General features: G+C 33.0%; 3 protein-coding genes across 3 annotated transcripts; all 3 read left to right on the forward strand.

Annotated features, from left to right (window-relative positions):
• Positions 1-10,870: 10,870 nt before the first annotated feature.
• Positions 10,871-12,258, forward strand: LOC110788103 (uncharacterized). The gene is made up of 2 exons (XM_056830235.1): positions 10,871-10,977; positions 11,426-12,258. The coding sequence occupies exons 1-2, from the start codon at positions 10,917-10,919 to the stop codon at positions 12,031-12,033; spliced, it is 669 nt and encodes a 222-aa protein (XP_056686213.1). The 5' UTR covers positions 10,871-10,916; the 3' UTR covers positions 12,034-12,258.
• A 1,186-nt stretch (positions 12,259-13,444) lies between these two features.
• On the forward strand, positions 13,445-14,737 carry LOC110788102 (uncharacterized). Its single transcript, XM_056830236.1, has one exon. The coding sequence runs from the start codon at positions 13,916-13,918 to the stop codon at positions 14,504-14,506; it is 591 nt and encodes a 196-aa protein (XP_056686214.1). The 5' UTR covers positions 13,445-13,915; the 3' UTR covers positions 14,507-14,737.
• Positions 14,738-18,102: 3,365 nt separating this feature from the next.
• LOC110788083 (uncharacterized) lies at positions 18,103-22,461 on the forward strand. The gene is made up of 11 exons (XM_021992726.2): positions 18,103-18,291; positions 18,396-18,572; positions 19,125-19,256; positions 19,437-19,579; positions 20,053-20,139; positions 20,700-20,825; positions 20,997-21,149; positions 21,307-21,408; positions 21,499-21,669; positions 21,777-21,856; positions 22,031-22,461. The coding sequence occupies exons 1-11, from the start codon at positions 18,240-18,242 to the stop codon at positions 22,116-22,118; spliced, it is 1,311 nt and encodes a 436-aa protein (XP_021848418.1). The 5' UTR covers positions 18,103-18,239; the 3' UTR covers positions 22,119-22,461.
• Positions 22,462-24,297: the final 1,836 nt, after the last annotated feature.

Raw genomic sequence — 24,297 nt, forward strand, 5'->3', positions numbered from 1 at the left:
GATGTCTGAGACTTTTTTAAAGCTATTCTGTTTTCCAGTATGAATGAGCCGCAACGGCTAATTAAACGGGGGAGGGGAATTCGAACCTAGTACTAATTTTTACCATTAAATCGTGATTGTGCAAAGTCAAATTGTTTTTCATAAACGATGTATGGATTTTAGGTCAAATATATACTACTCCCGCTGTTTCTTTTTGTTCCGAATTACTAGTACAAGTTTTGATAAGTTCAGTTCGTGGTCAAATAATAGTAGATGCTTATGCAGAGAGCTTAGTGTTGCACAAAGGAACTAATGATCAGTTATTGACACCTTTCCCATGGCAGTAACAGGTAATATAAATGAATCAGAAATTAACAAATTTTTTTACTCTCGATCATTTAGTTTTGATCCTCACTACAAATCACATTATAACAAGCATTAGTGTCTCTGATCTGTGCCCCTGAGATCCAAAACGAGATTTTTGTTGTTCGGATTAGTTAACGCTCCCTGTTTAACTTGCATTAATATTAGTTAATGCTCCTTGTTTGCAGTCTTTACGTGAGATACGTGAGTATGTCCAAAACTCAATTGAGAGACTACTATGAATTGAAAATTTATTAACATTAGGTTGTGTTTGGGAACGTAAATTGCATTTCAATCACCACATTTCAATTCAAGAATATCAAAACCGGATATTCAATTTCAAATTATGTGTTTGGAAATATGTGTTTGGATAGATAATTAAATCGATAACTAGCATTTTAACCCGTGCAATGCACACGCGAGAGCATCATACTTATAAAGTATGAAAAACTTATATCGTTCGAGATATAATTTTTAGGTATCATAAAATATAATTTTATGGGACATTCACAAATATTTGGTTAATGTAAGATATAAATAAATATAAATATTTTATGTTTATTATTGTACTCCGTACTCTTTTTCTACTTTAAGATTTAAAATCAACCTAGACAAAATTCATGAGTAACAATCAACGACGGTTATAATATGACATACAATATAATTTCTTTAAAATACAAAAAATGAAAGCATATTACCTCTGAAAGTATGTTAATATAGTTGAGTGTGTGGATGATATAACGAAAAATGGTTGGTAGTTTTGTTTATAAGGGGGGTGGGGGAGATGAAAGATTGATGGTTTATTAGAAGAAAAAAATGCTTAGTTTTCTTGTAATCTTATTGTTTTTTAAAGTTAAGAATTTAAAAATATTATTAATAAATTATAAGTACTAATATTTATTGATATGTGATTATTTGTTTCTATGTTTTTATTATGGGTGTATTTTAATTAAGTTGTTTACTTTTTCATATACAAGGATGTCTTTTGAGTTTTCACAATTTTAATATAAGTATTAATAATATTGAATAACATTTTAATTAATGAGGCAATAAAAAAAAGAAAAAGATGAAGAGGATGGAAAAATTGGCACATGTCACACATGTGACTATGGTTTGAGTTTTTATAGACTAGGTATAGATTTCAGTTCCACTGTCTTGTTTGGTTAGGCATTGAAAATTTCAATTCATTTTCACCAAAATTTTCAATTTTTTTAATGGTTAAATTAGCTGTAAATCATTTATGGCCGCACTATTAAGCCAAAAAACCAATTTGATACCAAACATCTGTTGGAAATATATCGTTTCACATACTAAATTAGAGTAAAATACTAAATGGAAACGCAACAACGATATGAAAAACCAAAATTTATGGTATTAGATTGAAAAAACATCGCTAATTGTTGGATATTTTGCAAATGTTAATTAAGAACAACAGAAATTCAAAAATAGCTAAACATTTTTCGCGCGTGTTTAATTTGTGTATGTGCATGTCTATATTGCAACTTTGCGTGAGTTTGTATCTTGATTGTTTAATAACATCAAGCATATAACTGGCACGAGTCTCTAGTTTAAAAAACAACTCATCAATTACCCTAGAAGATCGATGTTCTTGTAATACGAAGTATTCCCTCCGTCTCAAAATAGTTGTACACTTATTTTTGCACAAAATTTTAGGTGATAAGTAGTTGTTTGGTTATCAATTGTTATTTTATTGAAAAAGTAAATATGATAGGAGAAAAAAAATTAATGGAAAGAGATACAATATAATAATTGTGGGGTCATTATATTCCTAATTTAGAAGTGTAACAACTAATCTGGTACGGACGGAAAATGAAAGTGTAACAACTAATCTGGCACAGAGGGAGTACTAGCAACTTGTTGGATATTTGGTTTCCGCGTCCCCTTCCTAGACATTCTTTTAAGTAGTGTTGCATTTCATGATCAAATTTTCCGAGACTCCCTTATATTATCTTGCTAATAGAGTAACAATTATAATATCTCACCGCAAGGAACTCCGAGCAAAGCAATTCACGAAGAATCGAGCTAACTTTGATGAAAGAGAGACAAAAGAAGTGAATTGACGATCTAGAACTGGTTTTGATTGAACTTTAATATCGTAATCATGTGGCTTTTCTTTAATACATAGATGATACTGCAAGGACGGTATTTTGTGCTTAACTTCTTAATATAGTCATTTCGATAAAAATAAATATTCTATTCAAAGAGTAACTAAATCTTATAGAAAAGTAATTTTAACTGTAGAATAATTACTACGAATTATATTTTAAAATAAACAATATAAAATAGATGCTTTATAGGTCATGTAGTAAGTTTTTCTATTATAATTACTATTATTTCATATAATTATTGAAATAAAAAGGAGTAACTATATCAAAAGTAAGATTAATTATAACTCTTGAACAATAATTAAGAAAATTTTAACTACATGATTAGTTATTTTTAGCTACGAAATTCTAATTATTTACATCTATTCAATAAGCCACATTAAACTCAAATGTTTTTGAACTAAAAAGTATTAATCGCCACGTCCACGTCCCTTCTTTACACCAACACGTCCTCTCGTTCCTCTACCACGTCCTTGGTTTCCATTGTTGTCAGGATTTTCTTCTTCTTCTTCTTTTTCTCCTGCTTTTGTTTTCCTTGCAGAATTTATTCTTTGCACGACTTCAATTCTGGGTGCATCATATTTGTATTTCTGTATCAATAATATTTAAACTAAGTTAATAATTTAACATTTAAATATGAAAAAATAACATAGTAACTATGTAAAACATATAGTTTATATTATGCATCATATAGTAACTCTTAGAATTAACGATGGTAAGATACTCGCATAATTGCAAATATTGTTATTGTTATAGTCATATAGTTACTGTCATAATAATATAATTGCTTTTACTACTAATAACATAGAGTACAAAGAAAGAATATAAAGAGAACATAATGATAACATAGTTACTATTAAAAACATATAGTTACTATTATACATGATATAGTATCTCTTAATATTAATGATAGTCATATACGAGCAGAGTTGCAGATTTAGTTATTGTTATGATCATATAGTTATTGTGATTATAACATAGTAACTCTTATTACTAATTGTAGGAAGTAATACTGCAAAATCCGAAAAATGGTTAAGAAAATGCTGGTCGAATATTTGATGTATGTAAAGCTGTGACGTGTTATAAAACACTGTCTTAGAAGCAAAATTCGCCCCGACTATGGTGCAATCGGAAATGGCATTCCCCCCAAGATTTAACACAACGTTCCTCCAAAATGTGCACTCAACTAAGGAGGAATTTGGAACTTATAATATTGCTCAGAATTTAGATGAAGAGAAGAGAAAGAGAGTTAGAATTTTCGGTGTATTGAAATGATCCTAGAAACTGATTTATATAGCTACAACATTTTGTAACCGAAAATCAGGATTTTAATGAGGTAATTAAAACCGAAAATCAGAATTCAAATAACCTTTGTAACTGAAAATCTGATCTTTAATTTTGCAATTAAAACGGAAACAAGAATCAAGGAAGCCCCACCCGCGCACGAACACGAACCGACCGGACGGGCGGCTGCGGCGCGCGTGTGGACGCCCCCTTCTAGCCCACACCACTTGGGGAAGTACTTCAAAGTATAAACATTACTTCCCTATATTTAAACAAAGGGAAAAGTTTGTTTTCTTTCCATGTGGGACAAAACCCTTTTCTTTAAATGCTCCACTTGAAAAGCCTACTTTTCATTTCTACCAATGTGGGACATTTTCACAATATGGTAAAACTCTTTCTTTGCATTATTTCCAACACCAATAACATAGAGGACAACAAAAAATATAAAAAGAACATTATAATATGCATAAAAAACTATACCAAACATATAGTTACTATAATACAAGATATAATACCTATAAATATTATTGATGGTCATTTAGTCACAGAGTTGCAGACATAGTTGGTGTGATAATAATATAGTAACTCTATCCATAATATAGTAACTATATCACTAAAAATATAGAATAACATAAAAAACATGCACATAATATAATAAACTAACATAGTACTTATTTCTAGCGTATAGTAACTATATAAAACATACAGTAATTATTGAAGAAAATAAACATATGGTAACAAATCATGAAAAAAAAACATAATACCTATTTCAAACATATAGTAACTACATAAATAATATAATAACTATTAAAGAAAATAAACATATGGTAACAAATCATGATAAAATAAACATAGTACCTATTTCAAAAATATGGTAATTATATAAAACATATAGTAACTATTATTATAATTATAGTAACTATTGTACACATATAGTAATCATTATAATTATATAGTCACTATCTAAGAAACGGACAAAAACATACTATAAATAACATAGTACAATGTAATCGTATAGTAACTATTATTTATCAAAAAGTCACTATAAATTGTTCATAACATAGTAACTATCTTAAACACATAGTTACTGTTTTATACTTATAATAACTTTGTAATTAAAAATATAGTAACTATTATAAACACATACTTACTATTTTAAAGTTATAGTAACTTTTTAAAAAATATAGTTACTCTAAAAACTACTACTAACATAAACACAACGAACATTCCAGTGATTATTAAAAACACTATTTCGCAACATAAATTAAAGGTAACTATATCATTTATATACTAACTATGTGAAACACTAACCCTAATTTCAACAAAACAACAAACATTTCAAATCACTCAACAAATAAACAATAAAATAAGTTCTTAAACATACCAGAAGTAGGCACAACAACTAAATTACGCCTTGAACTTCGAGTTTGCACAACTTTAGTCGCCGGATCTATCGTCGCACCTGAAGCATCGTCGTTTTTAGGAACGGTAATTACCATTTTTTCACCATTGTAACACAAATTCGAACTAAACAGTGAATTTCGAGTAATTTGTTGACTTAATTTCGACGCAAAACCTAAAAATAATGGTTGAAACTGAAACGAATAGTGAAATTGAGAAAGCAGTTGAGAGAGAAATTGCAGAAGATGAAAACTGAAGAAATAAATAAATAAATGGTTTATATACTTGAATAAAGGCACGTGACACTCCCACCATAGGTTATTACTCCTCTGCTCTGGTCCACCCTAAGGCTGCGTTCTATTCACCTGATTTCCACTTATTTTTCCTGAACTTATCTTATCTAAACTTATCTGAACTTAACTGAACTTATCTGAACTTATCTGAACTTATTAGAACTTATCAAAACTTATTTTAGTTATAAATTGTACTTGGTCAACCCTTATTTTTCCTGAACTTATCTTATTTGAACTTATCTGAACTTAACTGAACTTATCTAAACTTATCTGAACTTATTTTTCCTGAAATAAGTGGAAATAAGGTGAACAGAACAAGGCCTAAGTTAGCGTGGATCAGGTTTATATTAGTGTAAGGGTGCGTTTTATTCACCTGATTTTCACTTATTTTTTCTGAACTTATCTTATCTGAACTTATCTGAACTTAACTGAACTTATCTCACTAGTAGAAAAAACCCCTGTTGCAGCCCCCTTGTTGCAGCGTACATGTATTAATACGCTTCAACAAGCAGTAGGTCAACGCGGGTCAAACCCTTTAAAGGGTTATTGCAGCGTACAAATTAAATGCCCCCTGCAAAAGAGTTTTTTGCAGCGTACATATTAAAAGCCCCCTGCAATAGCTATATACTGTTGCAGCGTACATGTCATTGTACCCTGCAATAAGTCCGTGTAACAAAATTTATTTGCTGCAATAATATTATTGTTGATTAATGATTTCATTTAACCAAAATGCCTCTCTCAAAACTTTGGAGTTCCCCGCGCTCAACTCTTCCCTCAGTTTTCAATTCCCTCCGTCGTCGTCGAACTCAGAGCTTGCCCGGTCCTGCGCCGCCGTCGAACTCAGCTTGCTCGGATCCGCCGTCACTCTCCTCGCCGGTGAGTGTCTTTCCTCGCTTCCTCGCCACCCGTCGCGTCCTGTACGTTCTCCGCGCTGAACCATGACTGACATGGTCGCTGAAAACTCAGCTAGCTCGGACGGTGGTTCCAAGAAAGAACGGTCTGTTCTTCGGTGCTTGCTCGGCCGTCAATCTAATCGCCACAACAAGTAATTCTCTTCCTGTCCCCTTTTGATTTTCGTTTTCAGAATTAGGGTTTGTACAATTTTTTTTTTTTTTGCTAGTTGTTCAATTCGTTCTAATTGTATTCAGAATTTTCTCTTTTTCCTCTAATTGAGTCATGAATCAATGAGTCATGAATTTGAGTTAAAGCTATAAACAAGGCAGCTATGAAAAAAATTGACAACTAAATTGACAAGTAGCTTCCATATGAGAAGCTGGTGAAATTAAAATACACTAGAACAGATATGCAACTCATATTAGCAATTGGAGCTGTAGAACACTCAATATTATAACTTATTTTTTCATACTCGGGATAAAATGATGCATACTACAAAGCAATAAATCATTGGTAGAACTTGAAATGATACATTCCAGGGCCATAAAACTGTTGTTAGCTTCTACGTGGTTTTCATTGTTAGTAACTTGAAATGATATATTCCCGAGCCATAAAACAGTTGTTAGCAATGCAATCTCCCTGTCTTCCTGAAGTGATAATTAAGTGAAGAAGAATGCGCTTAAGATGTTTGAAACAAGTAGACTGCATAATACAATTTTTATCATCGTGAAAAAATTTCGATCACCTGTACTTATGGAAGTTCAGTACATCGTCAATGACCAAGTAATTACTCTGATTTAGATGGTTGTATTCATTCGCCATTTTTTATGTTCAATCTACCTGCAACAACATTTAAGTGGCAGTGACGACAAATTAATAGCTAGAATGATGGACAAATGAAGGGGTCTTGGGGAAGGGGTCATGCATGAATTATTTTCATCAAGAGGAAGGTTGAGGCGAGGGGTGGTTGGTGTCAAGGATTTGGATTTTTTAATGGTTATTTAAGTTCCATTTTTGTGTTGTTTCTATATTTAAGGAAACACTATTGTCTATTGAAAGGGGTAGTTGCTGACTTGCTGCATCACAAACATCAATTTATCTTTTGTCTGCAGAGTCTGCAGTATACAGAATATATACTGGTACTATAATTAGTTATCTCTGTAACTTATTTATGTATTCCATAATTGCTAATCTGAAACAGTGATTTATTCTCTGTGCAGTAAGTTAGGTTAGAAGTTAGCTACATTATTCTCTACTCCGTCCTTGGATTTGTGAAGGATTTAGTATATATTAATGTTAGGGGATCTATTAATCTGTTTTGTTTGTTTTGTTTTTAGGATCTCTTTTAGTTTGATGGTATTACTAGCTAGTTTCTTGAATCCAATATCCATTTCATGTCGAGATGTGAAATAATCAGGTGTTTATGATAGTTTCAGTAGGTTAGCTTATGGTCTCTTGTTATGTGAATTTGTAATTCCCTCTTTTGCGCTCATATGAGCCTTTCCTTGGCTTATTGTTGATGATTCTATAGGGTTCATGCAAAAGTGGTTTTCCACTTTATTCTCTTCTTGTTGAGATTTATTGGACGACTCAACTGATTAGTATATAAATCGCTCAAGTTATTGGTCAACGGCAACATGTAGAGAAATTTTACCGTGTTTACAAAGATGAACAGTAAGTGCGTGCTTATATTCTTGCTACTTTATGCTATTTCCCCTATAACCCTATGGTGGTTTGCTGTCCGTCTTGCATCTCCTTAGCTAGGCGAATACATCAGTGACACTAATAACTAATTTTATTCGCACTTACAGTGTCGTTGTATGTCTATCCGTCAATAGCTTTCATGTACTAATTGTAATTTGCTTAAAATATGCAGTCACCGTTGGTTTTTTTCCAAGGAAGTGAAAAAGGTGGACATGCTGACAGATGACTTGGTATGTCTTTAAATTGCTTTTTATTTACCATAATTATAATTAGCCTTATACATCATGCAAACTAGTCATCTCCTGCTTGTGAAATACCCCCTCGCAAACACAATTATTAAACTGATTTTATTTCTATGTGGAGTTTGAGTTTTCTATGTAGAGTTTTCTCATTTCAAACTTATAACATAATTCATATGATTAGTTTTAAGTTTCCAAGACTCAATCCAATCTATTTATTCACATTTGAGACTTGTTTGGTCGGTATAGGTCATATTTAGGCTAAAATAAGGCATTTTCGCTCCCAATTTTTAGCTAGATAACCTAAGGACTCATTTCAAACTTATTACATGATTAATATGCTTAGTTTTAAGTTTTTAATACTCGTTCCAATCTATTTATGCAAATTTAAGGATAATTGGATCGTTATAGGTCATATTTAGGCTAAAATGACATTTTCGCTCCCAACTTTGAACTAACGAACCTAAGAACTCATTTTAAACTTACTACATGATTCATATGATTAGTTTTAACTTTCCAAGACTTAATCCAATCTATTTATGCACATTCGAGACTTCTTTGGCCGTTATAGGTCATATTTAGGCTAAAATGACATTTTCGCTCCCAACTTTGAACTAACGAACTTAAGAACTAATTTCAAACTTATAACATGATTCATATGATTAGTTTTAAGTTTCAAAGACTCAATCCAATCTATTTATGCACATTTGAGACTTTGGTCGTTATAGGTCATAGTTAGGCTAAAATAAGTCATTTTCGCTCCCAATTCATAACTAGATAACCTAAGGATTCATTTCAAACTTATTACATGATTAATATGATTAGTTTTAAATTTCCAACACTCGTTCCAATCTATCTCTGCACATTCGAGACTTCTTTTGCCGTTATAGGTCATATATAGGCTAAAATGTCACTTTCGTTCCCAACTTTGAACTAACGAACCTAAAAACTCATGTCAAACTTAAATACATGATTCATATGATTAGTTTCAACTTTCCAAGACTTAATCCAATCTATTTATGCGCATTTGAAACTTCTTTGGCCGTTATAGGTCATATTTAGGCTAAAATGACATTTTCGCTCCCAACTTTGAACTAACGAACTTAGGAACTAATTTCCAACTTATTATATGATTCATATGATTATTTTGAACTTTTCAAGACTCAATCCGAACTATTTATGCACATTTGAGACTTGTTTGGTCGTTATAGGTCATATTTAGGCTAAAATGAGACATTTTCGCTCCTAACCTTGTACTAAGGAACCTAAAAACTCATTTTAAACCCTTTACATGATTAATATGGTTAGTTTTAAGTTTTCAAGACTCCTTCCAATCTATTTACACACATTTAAGTCTCATTGGGTCGTTATAGGTCATATTTAGACTAAAATGACATTTTCGTTCCAACTTTGAACTAAAGAACCTAAGGACTTATTTCAAACTTATTACATGATTAATATGCTTAGTTTTAAAGTTTTCAATACTCATTCCAATATATTTATGCACATTTAAGGCTCATTGGGTCGTTATATGTCATATTTAGACTAAAATGACATTTAATCTAATGCTCCCATCAAATTTTTGTTTTTGAAGGTCTATACTACGAGGAATGCGCCTTATGCTAGTGAGGAAATTGATGTGGTTCCTGAGGAATGGGCTAAGTTTTTTACCAGCAAGTATTTATTATTGGCCTGAGCGCGTTTGATCGAGTTGGCTTAGATGTTATAGAACAATCTTTTATATTAAAATGTATGCGTACGTTGAAATTGGAACGTACATATTTTTGAATGTACTACATGAACTTTGTTTTGGGATATATAATATACAAAACACCAGTTATTGTTTTTATAATTGTTATACAGGTTGCGATATTATTAGCGATATTATTATTGTTGTGACAGGTTTCTATATTTGTGTGCAAGGCACTCCAGATATCCCTAAATAAATTAAAAAATTTCCGCCTAAAGCTCTTTGTTGCAGCGTACATATATATGTACGCTGCAACAAGGGTGTAAAATTTAGCAAAAATCATTACCTGTTGCAGCGTACAAAGAGATGTTCGCTGCAACAGAATGGGTTTTTTGCAGCGTACACCAATTTGTACGCTGCAACAAGTCTAGATTTTGGCCAAATTTTACACACTTGTTGCAGCGTACATATAAATGTACGCTGCAAAAAAGCACTTTTCGCAGCGAACAATGTACGCTGCAACAAGTTCAGACTTGTTGCAGGCCCCCCAGTTGCAGCATACGATGTACGCTGCAACAGGGGTCTAAAAGCCCGCTGCAATAAGGGTTTTTTCTACTAGTGTCTGAACTTATTAAAACTTATCAAAACTTATTTTAGTTATAAATTGTACTTAGTCAACCATTATTTTTCCTGAATTTATCTTATCTAAACTTAACTGAATTTATCTAAACTTATTTTTCCTGAAATAGGTGGAAATAAAGTGAACCGAACAGGGCCTAAATACAAATCAAATCGACACTAGTGAGTTTGGGCTGGCTAGTCACAATAAATAAGGGCCCATTGGACACCTATTTAATATTTTCAATTAGCCGTCCACTGGTCTTCCAACTTCCTCCTTCAGTCCTTCCACAGTTCTACAGTTTTCAAAAATGGCGAGGAAGAAATGGCCGTCGGAAGACAAATTGCCGGGAGAATTATGGACGGAAATCCTCGCAAGATTACCGGTAAAAACTCTCTTAAAATTCAGGTGCGTCTGTAAATCTTGGTGTTCAATTATCGATAACCCTAATTTCATTCCTATGCAATTAAGCCTTTCCAAAATCAATCGCAACAAGAATTTCCTTTTAACATTGGAGTTTAACAGTCAATTTCTGTTATCCTTGCGTTCTGGTTCCACACTTAAGAAGTCTTTGGAAATCAGCAAAATGTTCTCATTCAAAAAAAGTGATGTAATTGTTAAGGGTTATGTTAATGGGTTAATGTTAGTGTTGTTGAAACATTCTGAATTCAGATTGTGGAATCCTTCAATTAGGAAGTCGTTGTCGCTTCCTCAATACTCTTGTCCCTGGACTGCTATAGTTGTTCTTGGATTTGATCCTGTGAATGATGATTATAAGGTAATTGTGTTCGATTTCGAAGCGTCTTTAATGCATATTTATGGTCTGGGTTCAGGTTGTTGGTATACTAAGGATATTGATAGTGTTGTGCACCATGATTGGGGTATGAGCCCAGATAGTGTATATCACCAAGGGGCAGTTCACTTGTTGGTTGATGATAAAATTCTGAAATCGTCTGGTAAGGTAATTAGACGAACCGATATGATGTTTACTCGTATTGTTTCGTTTGATTGTGCTAGTGAGACATTTACACTTGGAGATTTACCTAAATTTAAAATGGAAAGTGTTTATGATTGTGGGTTGGAACAGAGGTTTCTTTGTGTTTTTGGTGAATCATTAGCACTATTGGATACTTCTGGTAAAGGAAACAATATATGGGTGATGGAAAAGCAAGGTGGGAGTAAAGTTATCTGGACAAAGCGGTATCAAATATCGTGTGGAGTTCCGGATATTAGTCCAACTTTTGTGGATGGTGCAGAGGATGGTATGCTGTTATATGAGTTCTTATGCAGGGATCTTCGTTGCTATAACATTGAAAAGAATGAGTTGAAGGGATTTTTGAATTTGTCATATGGTTTTTGTATGTCATTCATGGATTCGTTTGTGGAAAGCTTGGTGTTATCTAGGAAATTGCATGTCCAAACTTTGACAATGTTTAGTTAGTGTTTGGTGTCCCGTCTTTAACATATGGAACTTGTGGAGTATTAGATTCAGGTCTACTAGATGGTTTGACAAGAACTGTATTTAGTTTCTGTTAGTGTCATACTATGGAAGCATCGTGTTGCTTTATCAGTTGTAAATGTTTGCATAGTAGCCTTTTAGATTTACTAAAGGTAAGAAGTACCTTCCAACCTATGCACGTTTTGGCCACAGAATCACTTTTTCTTATACTTGGTTGTTTGTGTGGAGATATAAATTGTTTTACATTAGTGTCTGTTTTAGTGAGTATGGCCGAAATTCTATGTTGATAACTGGTTTTCTGAGTTTTTATAGTACTAATAATAGTGTTTTTACCGCATTCTGTAACCTGCCTATATCAATGAGTTCCCTTTATAGCTATGAGAGTTTTAGTATGCATTTTCATTAGTGAAGAACTTGCTGCATTTTGGTGCTCTGTTCCTCCCTTAGTATCCCTTTTTACATGCTTAAAAGTGTATCATCATGTTTGTTTGACCTTCTGTTTTTCGTGGAAATACTTTCCAAGTGTAAGTCATTGTGCATCTTTTGGAAATAGTACTTCTATTAAATTATATTGGTCAAAGGTAGATGAACCATTTTGTACCGTGCTTAATGTGGCATCCAACTCAAATGTTGATCTTGATAGGAGAGGCTCGAAAGGAATGTTGGATGCCTTGTCTAGATTATGATGTACTCCAACAAACAGCAACATTCTTCCTTAAAAGAGAATTTGTAAATTTCAGATTTTAGAATTTAGGGCAACATTCTTCCAAAGAAAAGCACTTGTATTTTCCCTCTTGGAGGCCACTATTGTGATTATATCTGTTGGGTTTTGAATATGTTGATGGTCGTGTTGAGGCTCCGATCTGCAATATTTTGAATTCAACGTTTTTCATCAAATATTTTGGACCATTTATAAGTTTATTTTACTCCCTCCTTTTTTTTTTTTTGGTTACGTATTTCTTTTAGGGTGTTTCACAATGTTTGTTACGTAGGAGAATCTTTCCTTTTATAAATTTATTATACTTTCATTTTTTGTGCCATCTTTTAATTTTAAATGGTCCTATTTTTTCAACTCATTAAATATCTTTGTAATTTCCCAAGTATGTTAAGTTAGCAATCTTTGTGTTTTTTCATCATTAGTTCATTTTGATAAATAAAACAATCTTATTGGTTGTAATATGGATTGAGGTTTTACTTGGATTTATTTTTTTAATGAAAAAGAAAAAAAATCTTTATTATACGTTAATAAACGTGCAAAAGTACAAACGTAACAAACAAAAAGAAACGGAAGTTTTACTTGAGTTTTTTTGTTTGTTACGTTTGGACTTTTGCACGTTTATTAACGTATAATAAAGATTTTTTTTTCTAGTATGTAGTAGTAATTTTCTCAAAAAAAGTTTATAGAGTAGACATCTTGTGGTCTCGTGCTAAATATGTCGTAGTATGTAGTAATAATTTTCTCAAAAAAAAGTTAATAGAGTAGTAATGTTCCGTTGTAATTTTATCCGTAATTAAGGGTGTTAGGATAGAATTATGTATCGTATTGTAGTTCGAGTAGGAATAGGTAATATTAGAATTTTTATAAATTAGTATCTTTAATAATTTAATTACCTACATGTTTCCTTAAAATATATTCCTACGCTATTTCAGAAATTTCAGGTTATTTTAAATAACAAACATTAACAGAATCCAAACCTTGGTAGCCATTAAGCCAAGGCATTCAGTAATATCATATAGTTCGAGTAGGATTAGTTATTACTTCGCATGTTTATATATTGAAGAATTATCAACGAGAAGGATTGAACTGAAAATCGATTGAGATCAATCTATTAAACATATAACAATAACAATTAACATCGTATTTATGTTTTACAAATTAATGGCGTGGGTTCGAGATCAAATCGACGGTGTAAAATCAATTAAGATGAGACAACTCATGATAGAAGTTGTCGGTATTGCCATGGTGGTGATGATGTTATGGAAGGCGTTGATATGGTACACTGATTGTGAATTTCCGATGAATGTTGTCCTTTCAGGAAGCATGGAACCTGGTTTCAAGAGAGGAGACATATTATTGTCAAACAACAGAAAAGATAATCCTATTCGTGTTGGGGAAATAGTTTTGTATAAGATTGGTAATCATAAAATTCCAATTGTACATCGAGTTATTGAGGTTCATAATAAACGAATAGAAGATACCGGTGGTCGAGGATATGAAGGAGTTGTTAAAATACTTACTAAAGGTGACAACAATCAAGTAGATGATCGAGGTTTGTATGGCGGTCAACATTGGCTTCAACGACACCATATCATTGGTAGAGTTCAACTATTAGTACCATATATTGGATGGTTTCCTATCATCTTCTTTGAATACCCAATGATGAGGTGTCTATTCTTGGTTGTTTTCATAGTTTTGTATTTAAAAAGTTTTATCAATGAGAATGGCAAGGTTTGATCGAACAAGATTTACTTAACATATTCCCTAATGAATGAATCGATGATGCATGTCTTGGCCGTCCTAGTGGTTAAGATTAGGAATTTGTGTCTACTCTTAGTAGCTTTTGGGGTTCGGTATTTGAAAGAATTGTCGATGAGAATAGCAAGGATTGAGTAGCATTCACTTAACATATTCGGTGTACATTCAAATTCACTAGCTCGTAACATCACATAGTTTTTTTTTTTGTTTTAAAAATATATTAATAGAGCAATTTTGAATATATCTTTAATTAATATCTATACTAAGAGCATCTCCAATGGAACGTTGTAGCTAGGGACTAGCTTGAAATTTATAAAAGTTTCAAGCTAATAGCTAGACCATTGGAGTGAGAGTAATAGATTGGTTTGGCATTGGAGCACAAATTAGCTAGACAATGAAATAACTTGAAATCTTATGTGGAATAACAAGTTAATTGTCAAATTAGCCTACCATTAGAGATGCTCGAAAATATTAAAAGGCGTCACGTAATACTATTCTCTTTGCGCCACATCATCACTCCAGATCTCAAGTGTAGATGATAGCAGTTTCTCTCTTCACATTAATTTATAAACGAATGTTAACATAAAGTCTAAAACAACTAAATTTTTATGTGACTTTTAATTTCTATTGACTATTTTGGAAAAAAATTTATTAAAGAATTAGGACAACCATATGAATAAACATGATGTCATAAGTCTCATATGCATCAACTATAGAAATGCTTGCATGGCTGCATATATCTAATTTAGTGTTTATTAATTTGAATCACTTAGTTTCACAAGAAAACAAATCATACAAATGGTAAGATGATGTAATTGAAAAATAATTTCTCATGATAAACGACGTAGTGTGTTTGTGTAGTTAACGAACTTGGATGCTTTTTACTTAATGGTATACACGTATTTTATCAAATAAGACAATCAAAAAATTTAACTATCAATATAACAATCGGGGCATCGCCGGACCACACACTAGTTCTCTATTATACGATAGTATGTAATTATTTTCACTTGCGTTGTTCTTCATTCAATTTTTACATGGAAATAATTAATGGAGTTGTAAATTGAATTTGAGTACGTTGTGCGGCCTTACTTGACCTTCACTATTATTATGTCACTTGAGTTATCTATTTTAGTTTTGTTCTTGATTCTCGATCGTACGTTGCATGCCTAAATTTTATAATTCTAGTAATATTAATTAGACATAATATTTGACAAAGGATTCTTTGTAACGGCATGACAAGACTTACACTTCGTTGCTGGTGTGCTTTAACCGTTTAACGATAGTTTCCTTTCACCTTTTTAAAATTTACCTCTTAAATATCACGTCTTTATGTACGTAGATAATTAAAAAGCATTCTAAAGTCGGTTATAACTACAGTATATAATAGGCTTCATACAAGCTTATTTAAAAAGAAAAACCATATTCATGATAAGAATTTGTGAAAAGAATGGAATTGTTGACTTTGAATAAATAGAAAGAAATGAAATCACTAAAGGAGATAAATGAGTTATGTATAGGTAAATGTTGAAACTTCAAATACTCCATAAACTAGAATTATATTTCGAAATTTAAATAGAAAATCTTAGAGTTACTTTTGAAATAATACGAAGTGTATAATGGATTCACACATGAGATCAACACTCTATCGAACTCTCCTAATCCAAACTCGACGTATATATATTTTCAATCCTAATAGTTCAAATAAACAACCAACAGATGACAAACACATACCAAGTAAACAAACAAACAAATAATCAAGTAATAAACAAATCAAAAACATCATCCTCGATCATGATCCTAACACATTACTAATCTCTAACTCGCACCGTAGTTTAAATTTTAATCTTCATATTTCCTATCATAACACCAAATGAATCCGTTAATGCTTCCATAATATATATACTTTTCAAAATAATAATTCACTCTCAAGTCTTAAATCTTCAACGACCAATTCATAGACAAACTTATCATTCCCACCCTCATTTTTCTTTACACAATTACTTATAACGAAATCCTCTAACTCGTATACATAGGGAGAACACAATTTTTCTGGAAAAAATGGAGTAAAGAGCTATGAATCCTTCCATCTCTTACTTTGGCCAGTTCTATCTCCTTCATTTATACTCCCTCCGTATTTATTTAAGGGATACACTTGTTTTTTCCGATCGTATTTATTTAAGAGATACACTTACCATTTTTAGTAACTTATCAACCCCACCATCTAATTAAATAATACATCTAATTTACCCCATGACCCACCATCCTATTAAACAAATAATTTCATAAACCAATCTCACCTCCCACCCCACCAAAATGACATGGTCCCCACTTGTTTACTTATTAAAATATCTACCCGACCCCACTTGCTTTATTACTTTATTTCATTCAATTCTCTTTCTTAATACCCGTGCTCGGCCAAATATATCCCTTAAATAAATACGGAGGGAGTATAATTTAATAAATTCGACTTCATAAATTTAAATTCTTCCTCATTGCCCATTGCCCATTGCCCATTGCCTAATAGGCCCATTACCCGCACGTTCACAAAGTGGCTACAATCTGCTACCCAAAATTTGAACTTGACAAAGTGTCAATTCAGGTTGATGGGTCCGATTCGGGTATGATTTCGGATCAATTTTGGGTAATCGTGTCAAAATATACCATAAATAATGTAAAATTTGATATTAATACATAATGTGATAAACGGGCCAAATCGGTTAAAATTGATCATTCGGGTTTGGATTTCTCTTATGATCTTCATATTAGATATATGTCGGGTAATCAGGTCGGATCAGACATTGCCAGCTCTAATTTTGTGGCAATTATGATTCTGAGGCCGTTTCCTTCATCAGAAAATAAAATAAATATATCGTCGTGTTTGTTTGACATTCTATATTATCGTGGAAATACTTTATGGTGTAGTAATTTCCTAAAAAAATAAAGTATAACAAATAAAAAGGGACAGAGTGAGTATTAACAACACTAGATTATATGAATCCCTTACCTGAGAACTTAGGCATTCATAACCTTTTTAAACAAATTTGGAGCACTACAATAATAGGTGTGGAGAGCAAGTTGTTTGGGTGTCAATATAGACCTACCTTTTTTTTTTTTGAAATAAATAAGAGTAGTATCTTATAAAAAAAATGTATGGACTCGGAATATAACTCCTATATTTGGGCGAAATATAAAACATTGACTTTATCATATTCTTCATCTTACGTGTCATTTAATTAACCATTTCTCATGAAATGTCACATAGGATTCACCTAATAATGTTAAACTCGAAATTTCCTTTTCGATCAAAAGTAGTATTTCATATTACAATTTATTTTAATAAAATAGTTTCTAGTAAAAACTCAATTTACCATTATTTAAAAAAAATTTAGGGCGATATTTAACGAATTCTCTATATATTCTTAGGTTACATTTCCTTTTTAACTATAGAAAATTTGGTAAAACCGGAGAATAAATTGCATACTACCCTGATTAATCCTAATACCAAAATTAAGTAGGAAACTTACGTGTCACGATTTCCCTCGGATCGCAAATTTGACTTCCTTTGACAAATAAATAAGACAACGAAACGGCGCACACATCAAATCACTCAGACACGCGTCTTCCTCTTCCTCTTCCTCTTCCTCTTCCTCTTCCTCTTTTTATGGTTATCAAATCACTCCCCTAAAATCTTTTGCGTAGATTTTCTTCCATGACTGACATCTTCACAGCAGCTTCTAATGGAGACCTTAAACGCATCAAAGGTAACATTATTATTATATTTTTGCTTTTTAATTAAAAATAATACTCGTCATTTTTTGTAATTAATTCATACTGGAATTGAGTTCTTGCAACTTTTTGTTTGCAGAAATGGGAAAACATTTTAATGATAAGTTTGGAGAACAGACGGCGAAAGAAGTCTTGGGAGCAAAAGACTCGAGCGGGCGTACAATTCTACACATTGCTGCTTCCGGGGGTCGAACTCCAATCTGCAAATACCTAGTTGAGACTATCAAATTTGATGTTAATGGCAAAGATTTAAAGGGTAAATGATTCTTTCAAGGATTATACTTATTAATCTTGATCGAATTGTGATTTGTGGAATTTTGGGTGCTTTAATTGCATGATAATCGAATTGTGCAACTTCAGGGTTTTTAGTGTTAATGTTAGCCTTTAATCATGTGAATTATTGGGTTAGGTTAGGTGTTGTACATTGTGATTACTGATCGAGTTGTGCCAATTTAGGGGTTTTTTGTGTTAAATTGCAATGTTAATTTCGCGTCCTTGAACTTATAACCATCTTTCGGCTAACTACGTCTCTCAATCTCTCATGACCAATGATCTTAGGCAGGACGACCCATTTGGTCGTATTCGCTTCCTAGAACCATTACCAATTACTTGGTTGTTCTTATATTGTTTCTTTATAAGTATTTGATATCATCCATGCCTAGCATTGTAATGATATTTGGTTTATTTTTGTTGTCTTGCTATGAATTGTGATCTAGAAACTTGAATAATACTAGTACTTTGATGTTTATGCATAAGAATAAGCTTAATTTCTCTGGTTTATTTTGAGTTTATATGGGCTATTTTACAGGTTACACCCCTCTGCATAATGCGGTTTTGGAAGGGCATTACATGACTTCTTCTTTTCTACTGGATCATGGTGCACATCCTAATATGACAAGCCATGATGGATCAACTCCATTGCACTATGCTGCTGAAAAAGGTTTTTAAAACTTATTGAGCTACGTTGTATATACGAGTCTTGTCACATTACTAGTTTAAATTACACGTTTTATGTAGTTGATGCTTGTGGCTAAAAAGGTTCACGGTTTATTTGGGTAGTCAAGCTATAAATGAAATATTCATGTTCTGCCCTTTACACTTAATTGGCTTACTGTGGCAGGAAGAAAAGACCAGGTGAAACTGTTAATATCAAAAGGTGCTGAAGTTGATGCGCCATCGTATTCTAAAGGCACGCCATTGCGATGTGCCGCTGCACATGGCATGAAAGATGTTGTTAAGATTTTGCTTGATCATAAAGCTAATGTATGTGACAACACTTAGTTTTCTTAATTATGTATTTGACTGAGATGATATGTTTGATTATTGTCTTTGTTGTTGATGTATGTACTTTATGTTACTTGGCCTTGGGTAGTTCTGTAGTGGTATGTTGCCTGTATTTTTGGTCCAAAGTTAAGTGTCAAGTCTCAAATTTCCATACCCAAGTCAGAGCTTAATTTGCGCGCATGTTGATTCCTTTTTGTTGAAATTCAATCATCAATTGACTTGATGTTGGAAATGAATGCTTTGATAGGTGCACTTCCTTCTCTACCGTCATGACTCATGAGCTATGACACGTTACATTTTCCTCTTAGTGATACTTATACAAATGATGCTTTAATTTACAATAATGTGTATCAAATACATAAGATGAAAAAGATCTTGTAAATTTTGTATGTACGTGATGGTAGTATGGTACCTTCTCTGTTTGCAATGAACCTTCTTCTTTCATGGTGCAGCCAAATTCTGATAGTCATCCCATATTGACCCCGTTGATAGTTGCCATCCTAGCGAATTCTGTTGATTGCGTAAGGCTACTGCTGAAGGTACTATTATTTGCCTTTGTCTCTTTTAACCCTCTGCTGAAGGTACTATTATTTACCTCTCTGTTTATTGCAAGGGATCTTTGAAATAGATTTACCTCTCTGTTTATTGTTCTCGAGGACAGTTGTGAACCATCGTATATTTGTGTTTGATCACTTGCCATTTTGGATGGACGAACTCCATACTTAATAAACCCAGACTTAATAGTTACATGTACAAAGTACAACACTAATAAAGGATGGCCTGGTAATTATTTGCTTTTTATAATACAAATGTTACATACTTACATGATTGAAGTTCATATATGTTCGTCCTAATTTCAAAGTTCAATCAACTTATGATGACTTTAGGGAGTAGAGTTAGGAATGCAACCAACTCTGTATCATAAAAGCATCTCATATCTTTAATTAGAACTGTTCGAGATAACATAAAAACTAATTTTGGATGGCAGAAATATTAAGTATTCTTCTTTTAGCACCTGTGATTATTCAGTTATTAGTAGCTATGTCTTTCATCTCTGCTGATTGCTGGTAGTCATGTACTCATGTTATACTTGGTGCAGAATGGTGCTGACCCAAATCTTGGTTTACATGGAGAAAAACCTTTGACTGTGGCTGTATCTGAAGGCAATTTAGAGGTTATCAAATGTTTGCTTAAAGCTGGAGCTGATCCTAATGCTACTAATTTTGTGAGTGAAAGATAACATTCATACGCTTTTAAGAGTTTTGGCCTTAAACTCGTACTCCTGCTCAGAAGATCAACTTGCTTTTCACTGTGGCACTATCTGTTTTATCCTTCATTCTGATCTACCTTTTTCTGAGTGTATATGATTGACTTATTACTGTGTCTTCTATTTCAGTATGATCTTACACCAATTGAAATTGCGGCTATGGATGGTAATCTTGCAGTTGTAACCGCCCTCTTTGATGTTACTGCTTGTGTTCCTAATATCCCGATCTGGAGCTGTCAAGGAATACTCGAGTATATCAACTCTCAGGAAGCTAAAAATCAGGTTATTTTCCTAGTCCATTATGCAACCTATATTGTAACCATTTTTTAAAATCTAAAAACCAAAAACAAAAAACTGGCAGTGATAGCTCTTCTAGGTCTTTGTCAAGTATTATGGTTGCATTTGATGCTTGATTGTTACCACATTCCATAATTTGCAGCGGGGACTCAAAGTTGAAACAAAATTCTTAGAAGCAAAAGAAAATGGAGCACAAGCCTTCAAAACAAATGATTACATTACTGCAATTTACTGGTATACAGAGGTAAAAAAAATAAAACTGAACTATAACTTTGCCTTCAATTATATGCTGCAATCTGAGTACTGTTGTTCTTTTCATTCTTTAACTGGATAGGCTATAAGGATAAAGCCAAAAGATGCGACAGTGTTCTCCAACAGGAGTCTCTGCTGGTCGCGCATGAACGAGGGCGATCTTGCACTGACGGATGCAGATTACTGTATTGGTTTGAGACCAGATTGGGCTAAGGGATATTACCGGGCAGGAGTAGCCCGGAAGATGCTGAAGGTCTATGTCTATATGATCATGTCTTAATCTCTACTTTTGGAAAAAGTTCAGATTTTTTTGCTACATTGTTGTAAACAGATTGTGGTGGTAACTTTGTACTGGTGCAGGACTATAAAAATGCAGCAGCAGCATTTGGGAATGCGTGCAAGTATGATCCTTTCAATAAGGAGCTCCAAGATGCTTACAGGTAATTTTAAACAAGAATAAAAAACACACGTGTTTTTTTTTTCCACTTGGATATATAATTCTATGAGCGTTGGATTATTATAAGAAAATCGCTCAAAAGTTTGATTATTAGAATGAATTTTCCTATATAATTTCTATGAGCGTTATTGATCAATTGTACGTAAATATTTGGCAGTGAGGCGTTGGCGGACTTACAAGCACCACCGATGGATGATTTCAGCCGGCTCTTTGCTGATTGTGTTTTGAACACTGGATTAAAGTGATGTAGTTTAGGTGACCAGAACAGAAGAAAAGGGATGTAGGTTTTGTGACTAAAGTAGAACAGAGTTTGGCACAACATTTTGTCTTGGTGATTGATGTAGAAAGTAACCTATATCTTATAATACGATACAATATGTCTACGGTATTACAAAATAGTACGGAGTACTTGTGTATGACAATTATCATGTTTCACAAACACGGAATTTGGAATTGAATTCCTGTATGTGTAGTTGTGTACATGTGTGAACTCAGTTTCTCTGCTTGTGCCAAAGGCCCAAAGGACATTTGTTATCTCAGTTTCATTTTTTTATAACATTGTGGGAATTATTTGTATATATTCATTTACTAAGATCTCAAGTGCACCAAGCTCATCTGCGCGCCTAGTCTGCGTTTGTGAATGACATTGTTCCTACTCTGCACCCGTTGGAATCAAATTAGATTCTCTCTTTTTCTTTTTCTTTTTCCTTTAGATTTAGTTCTTGCTTACTAAACCAACATTCCTATATGAAAGATTAACCGGAACATTGATTAGTAGCTTTAGTGGCCTAAATAGAGATTAAAAAAGGGGGAAAAAAGATAGTATAATCTTCATCCAATCCATTTAACAATAATAAAAACATAAGCCTTATATAGGCATTATACTAACAATAACCAGGGAAGCATAATTTCATTACTAATTTAGTGGCCTAATTGCACAAAAACTATCCCATTAACACTATCCATGATTAATCATGTCCTACCATTAAGGACAACTAGCACACTAATTTATTTTGAGCATTACTTCCAAGTAGCTAGTTCCAACATATACCCTTTTAATTTTGCTTCAAAATTGGTACTCTCTCGGTCTCAAAATATTTTTTACATTTCCTTTTATATCTATCACATAAATGCTTTAATATTCTATCAAAAATTTGCGTCAAAAATTATTTTAACTAATTTAATTAAGTGGGATATTTAATCTCTTACACTTTTCCATTACATCTTTTCTATTTCTCCAATGGCAGATTATTGATAAAAAGTGAAAAAATTATAAATAAACGTAATTTTTTTTGTTCAAATAAAAAAAAATCAGATGAATCTTAATGCACAATAATTAGTCGTTAAATCGGATGTAAAATACCAAATGTAAGAAAATTCTAAGACGGAGGAAATACAAAGTAGGAAATAAATGAAAATATGTGTTATGACTTATGGTTAATCTGAAGCAGAAGGAATAATATGGATGATTTTCTCAACATATTTCCAACATTTGTGATTCAATCAACCAAGTCGAAAATATTTTCGACTGCCCATATGACTATATTATATTTTCTTCCTCATTCTAACCAGACCTTTACTATTTACGTGTGAGCTAAGGCATGCACTGACATCGCTGCAGTGCATGTACCTCTTTTGTTATTGCTAGCAAACATGTTGCCCAAATGCCCATAAAGTCAGTAACATTTGTGTTCAGTAAACTAGTAATATAATCTCTTACATTCGTAACAACCAGTGGCAGACCTTGAACGGTTTTACGAGGGGGGCCGGTAGAAAAAAATTAAGCAATATACTATGTAATTATACAATTATACACAAATTTTAGGGGGGGCGTAACTAAAAATACACTACAAAATTTTTCGGCCGGGGGGCCAGGCCCACCCCAGCCACAACAAAGATCCGCCATTGGTACAACAATAAGCAGAGCAATCCAAGGCAAGAACAATAGTTACACAAATTGTTACGTGTGCCTCGAATCTTCCTTGAAGGATGTGTTAGGGTGTTATAGTGGAAGGTCTGACTTCAAATAGACATATCTCATTATCTACTAATTAGATTGAGTTGATCCAAGTTGGAGGTGAAAGCTTGGCTCAATAGCTTTCCAACGCCTGGTCATAAGCTCATTCCGGATGAGAAATGAGGGAGTTATGACTGTTTTGCGAGAAGCTGTTATGCAGCAGGGGAAGTTCGGGCGAACCTGCAGCAGGTTCGGCCGAACTCTTAGGTGGTTCGGCCTAAAGAGATCAGTAGCTATGATTTTGGAGGTTCGCCCGAACTTTGGGTAAGTTCGGCCGAACCCTTTAAAGGTTCGACCGAACTCTGCGGATAAACTGTTTTCTTCTCCGCAAGGTTCAATCGACGTGGCCTTTTCTTGTCCCTTAGATTGGTTTGATGTCTAGCACTATAAATACCAAATGTAATGAG

The sequence above is a fragment of the Spinacia oleracea genome, chromosome 5 (assembly GCF_020520425.1).
Source record: "Spinacia oleracea cultivar Varoflay chromosome 5, BTI_SOV_V1, whole genome shotgun sequence".
NCBI classification, from domain to species: Eukaryota; Viridiplantae; Streptophyta; class Magnoliopsida; order Caryophyllales; family Amaranthaceae; genus Spinacia; species Spinacia oleracea.

What these genes read in the sequence shown, in the direction of transcription:
- LOC110788103 (XM_056830235.1), top strand. Translation starts at nt 10,917, where the DNA reads ATGGCCGTCGGAAGACAAATTGCCGGGAGAATTATGGACGGAAATCCT. An exon ending in AAATCCTCGCAAGATTACCG is followed by an intron (nt 10,978 to 11,425) that starts GTAAAAACTCTC and finishes GTCTGGGTTCAG; the next exon opens with GTTGTTGGTATACTAAGGAT.
- LOC110788102 (XM_056830236.1), top strand. Translation starts at nt 13,916, where the DNA reads ATGTTTTACAAATTAATGGCGTGGGTTCGAGATCAAATCGACGGTGTA.
- LOC110788083 (XM_021992726.2), top strand. Translation starts at nt 18,240, where the DNA reads ATGACTGACATCTTCACAGCAGCTTCTAATGGAGACCTTAAACGCATC. An exon ending in CAATTTACTGGTATACAGAG is followed by an intron (nt 21,409 to 21,498) that starts GTAAAAAAAATA and finishes TTAACTGGATAG; the next exon opens with GCTATAAGGATAAAGCCAAA. An exon ending in GAGCTCCAAGATGCTTACAG is followed by an intron (nt 21,857 to 22,030) that starts GTAATTTTAAAC and finishes AATATTTGGCAG; the next exon opens with TGAGGCGTTGGCGGACTTAC.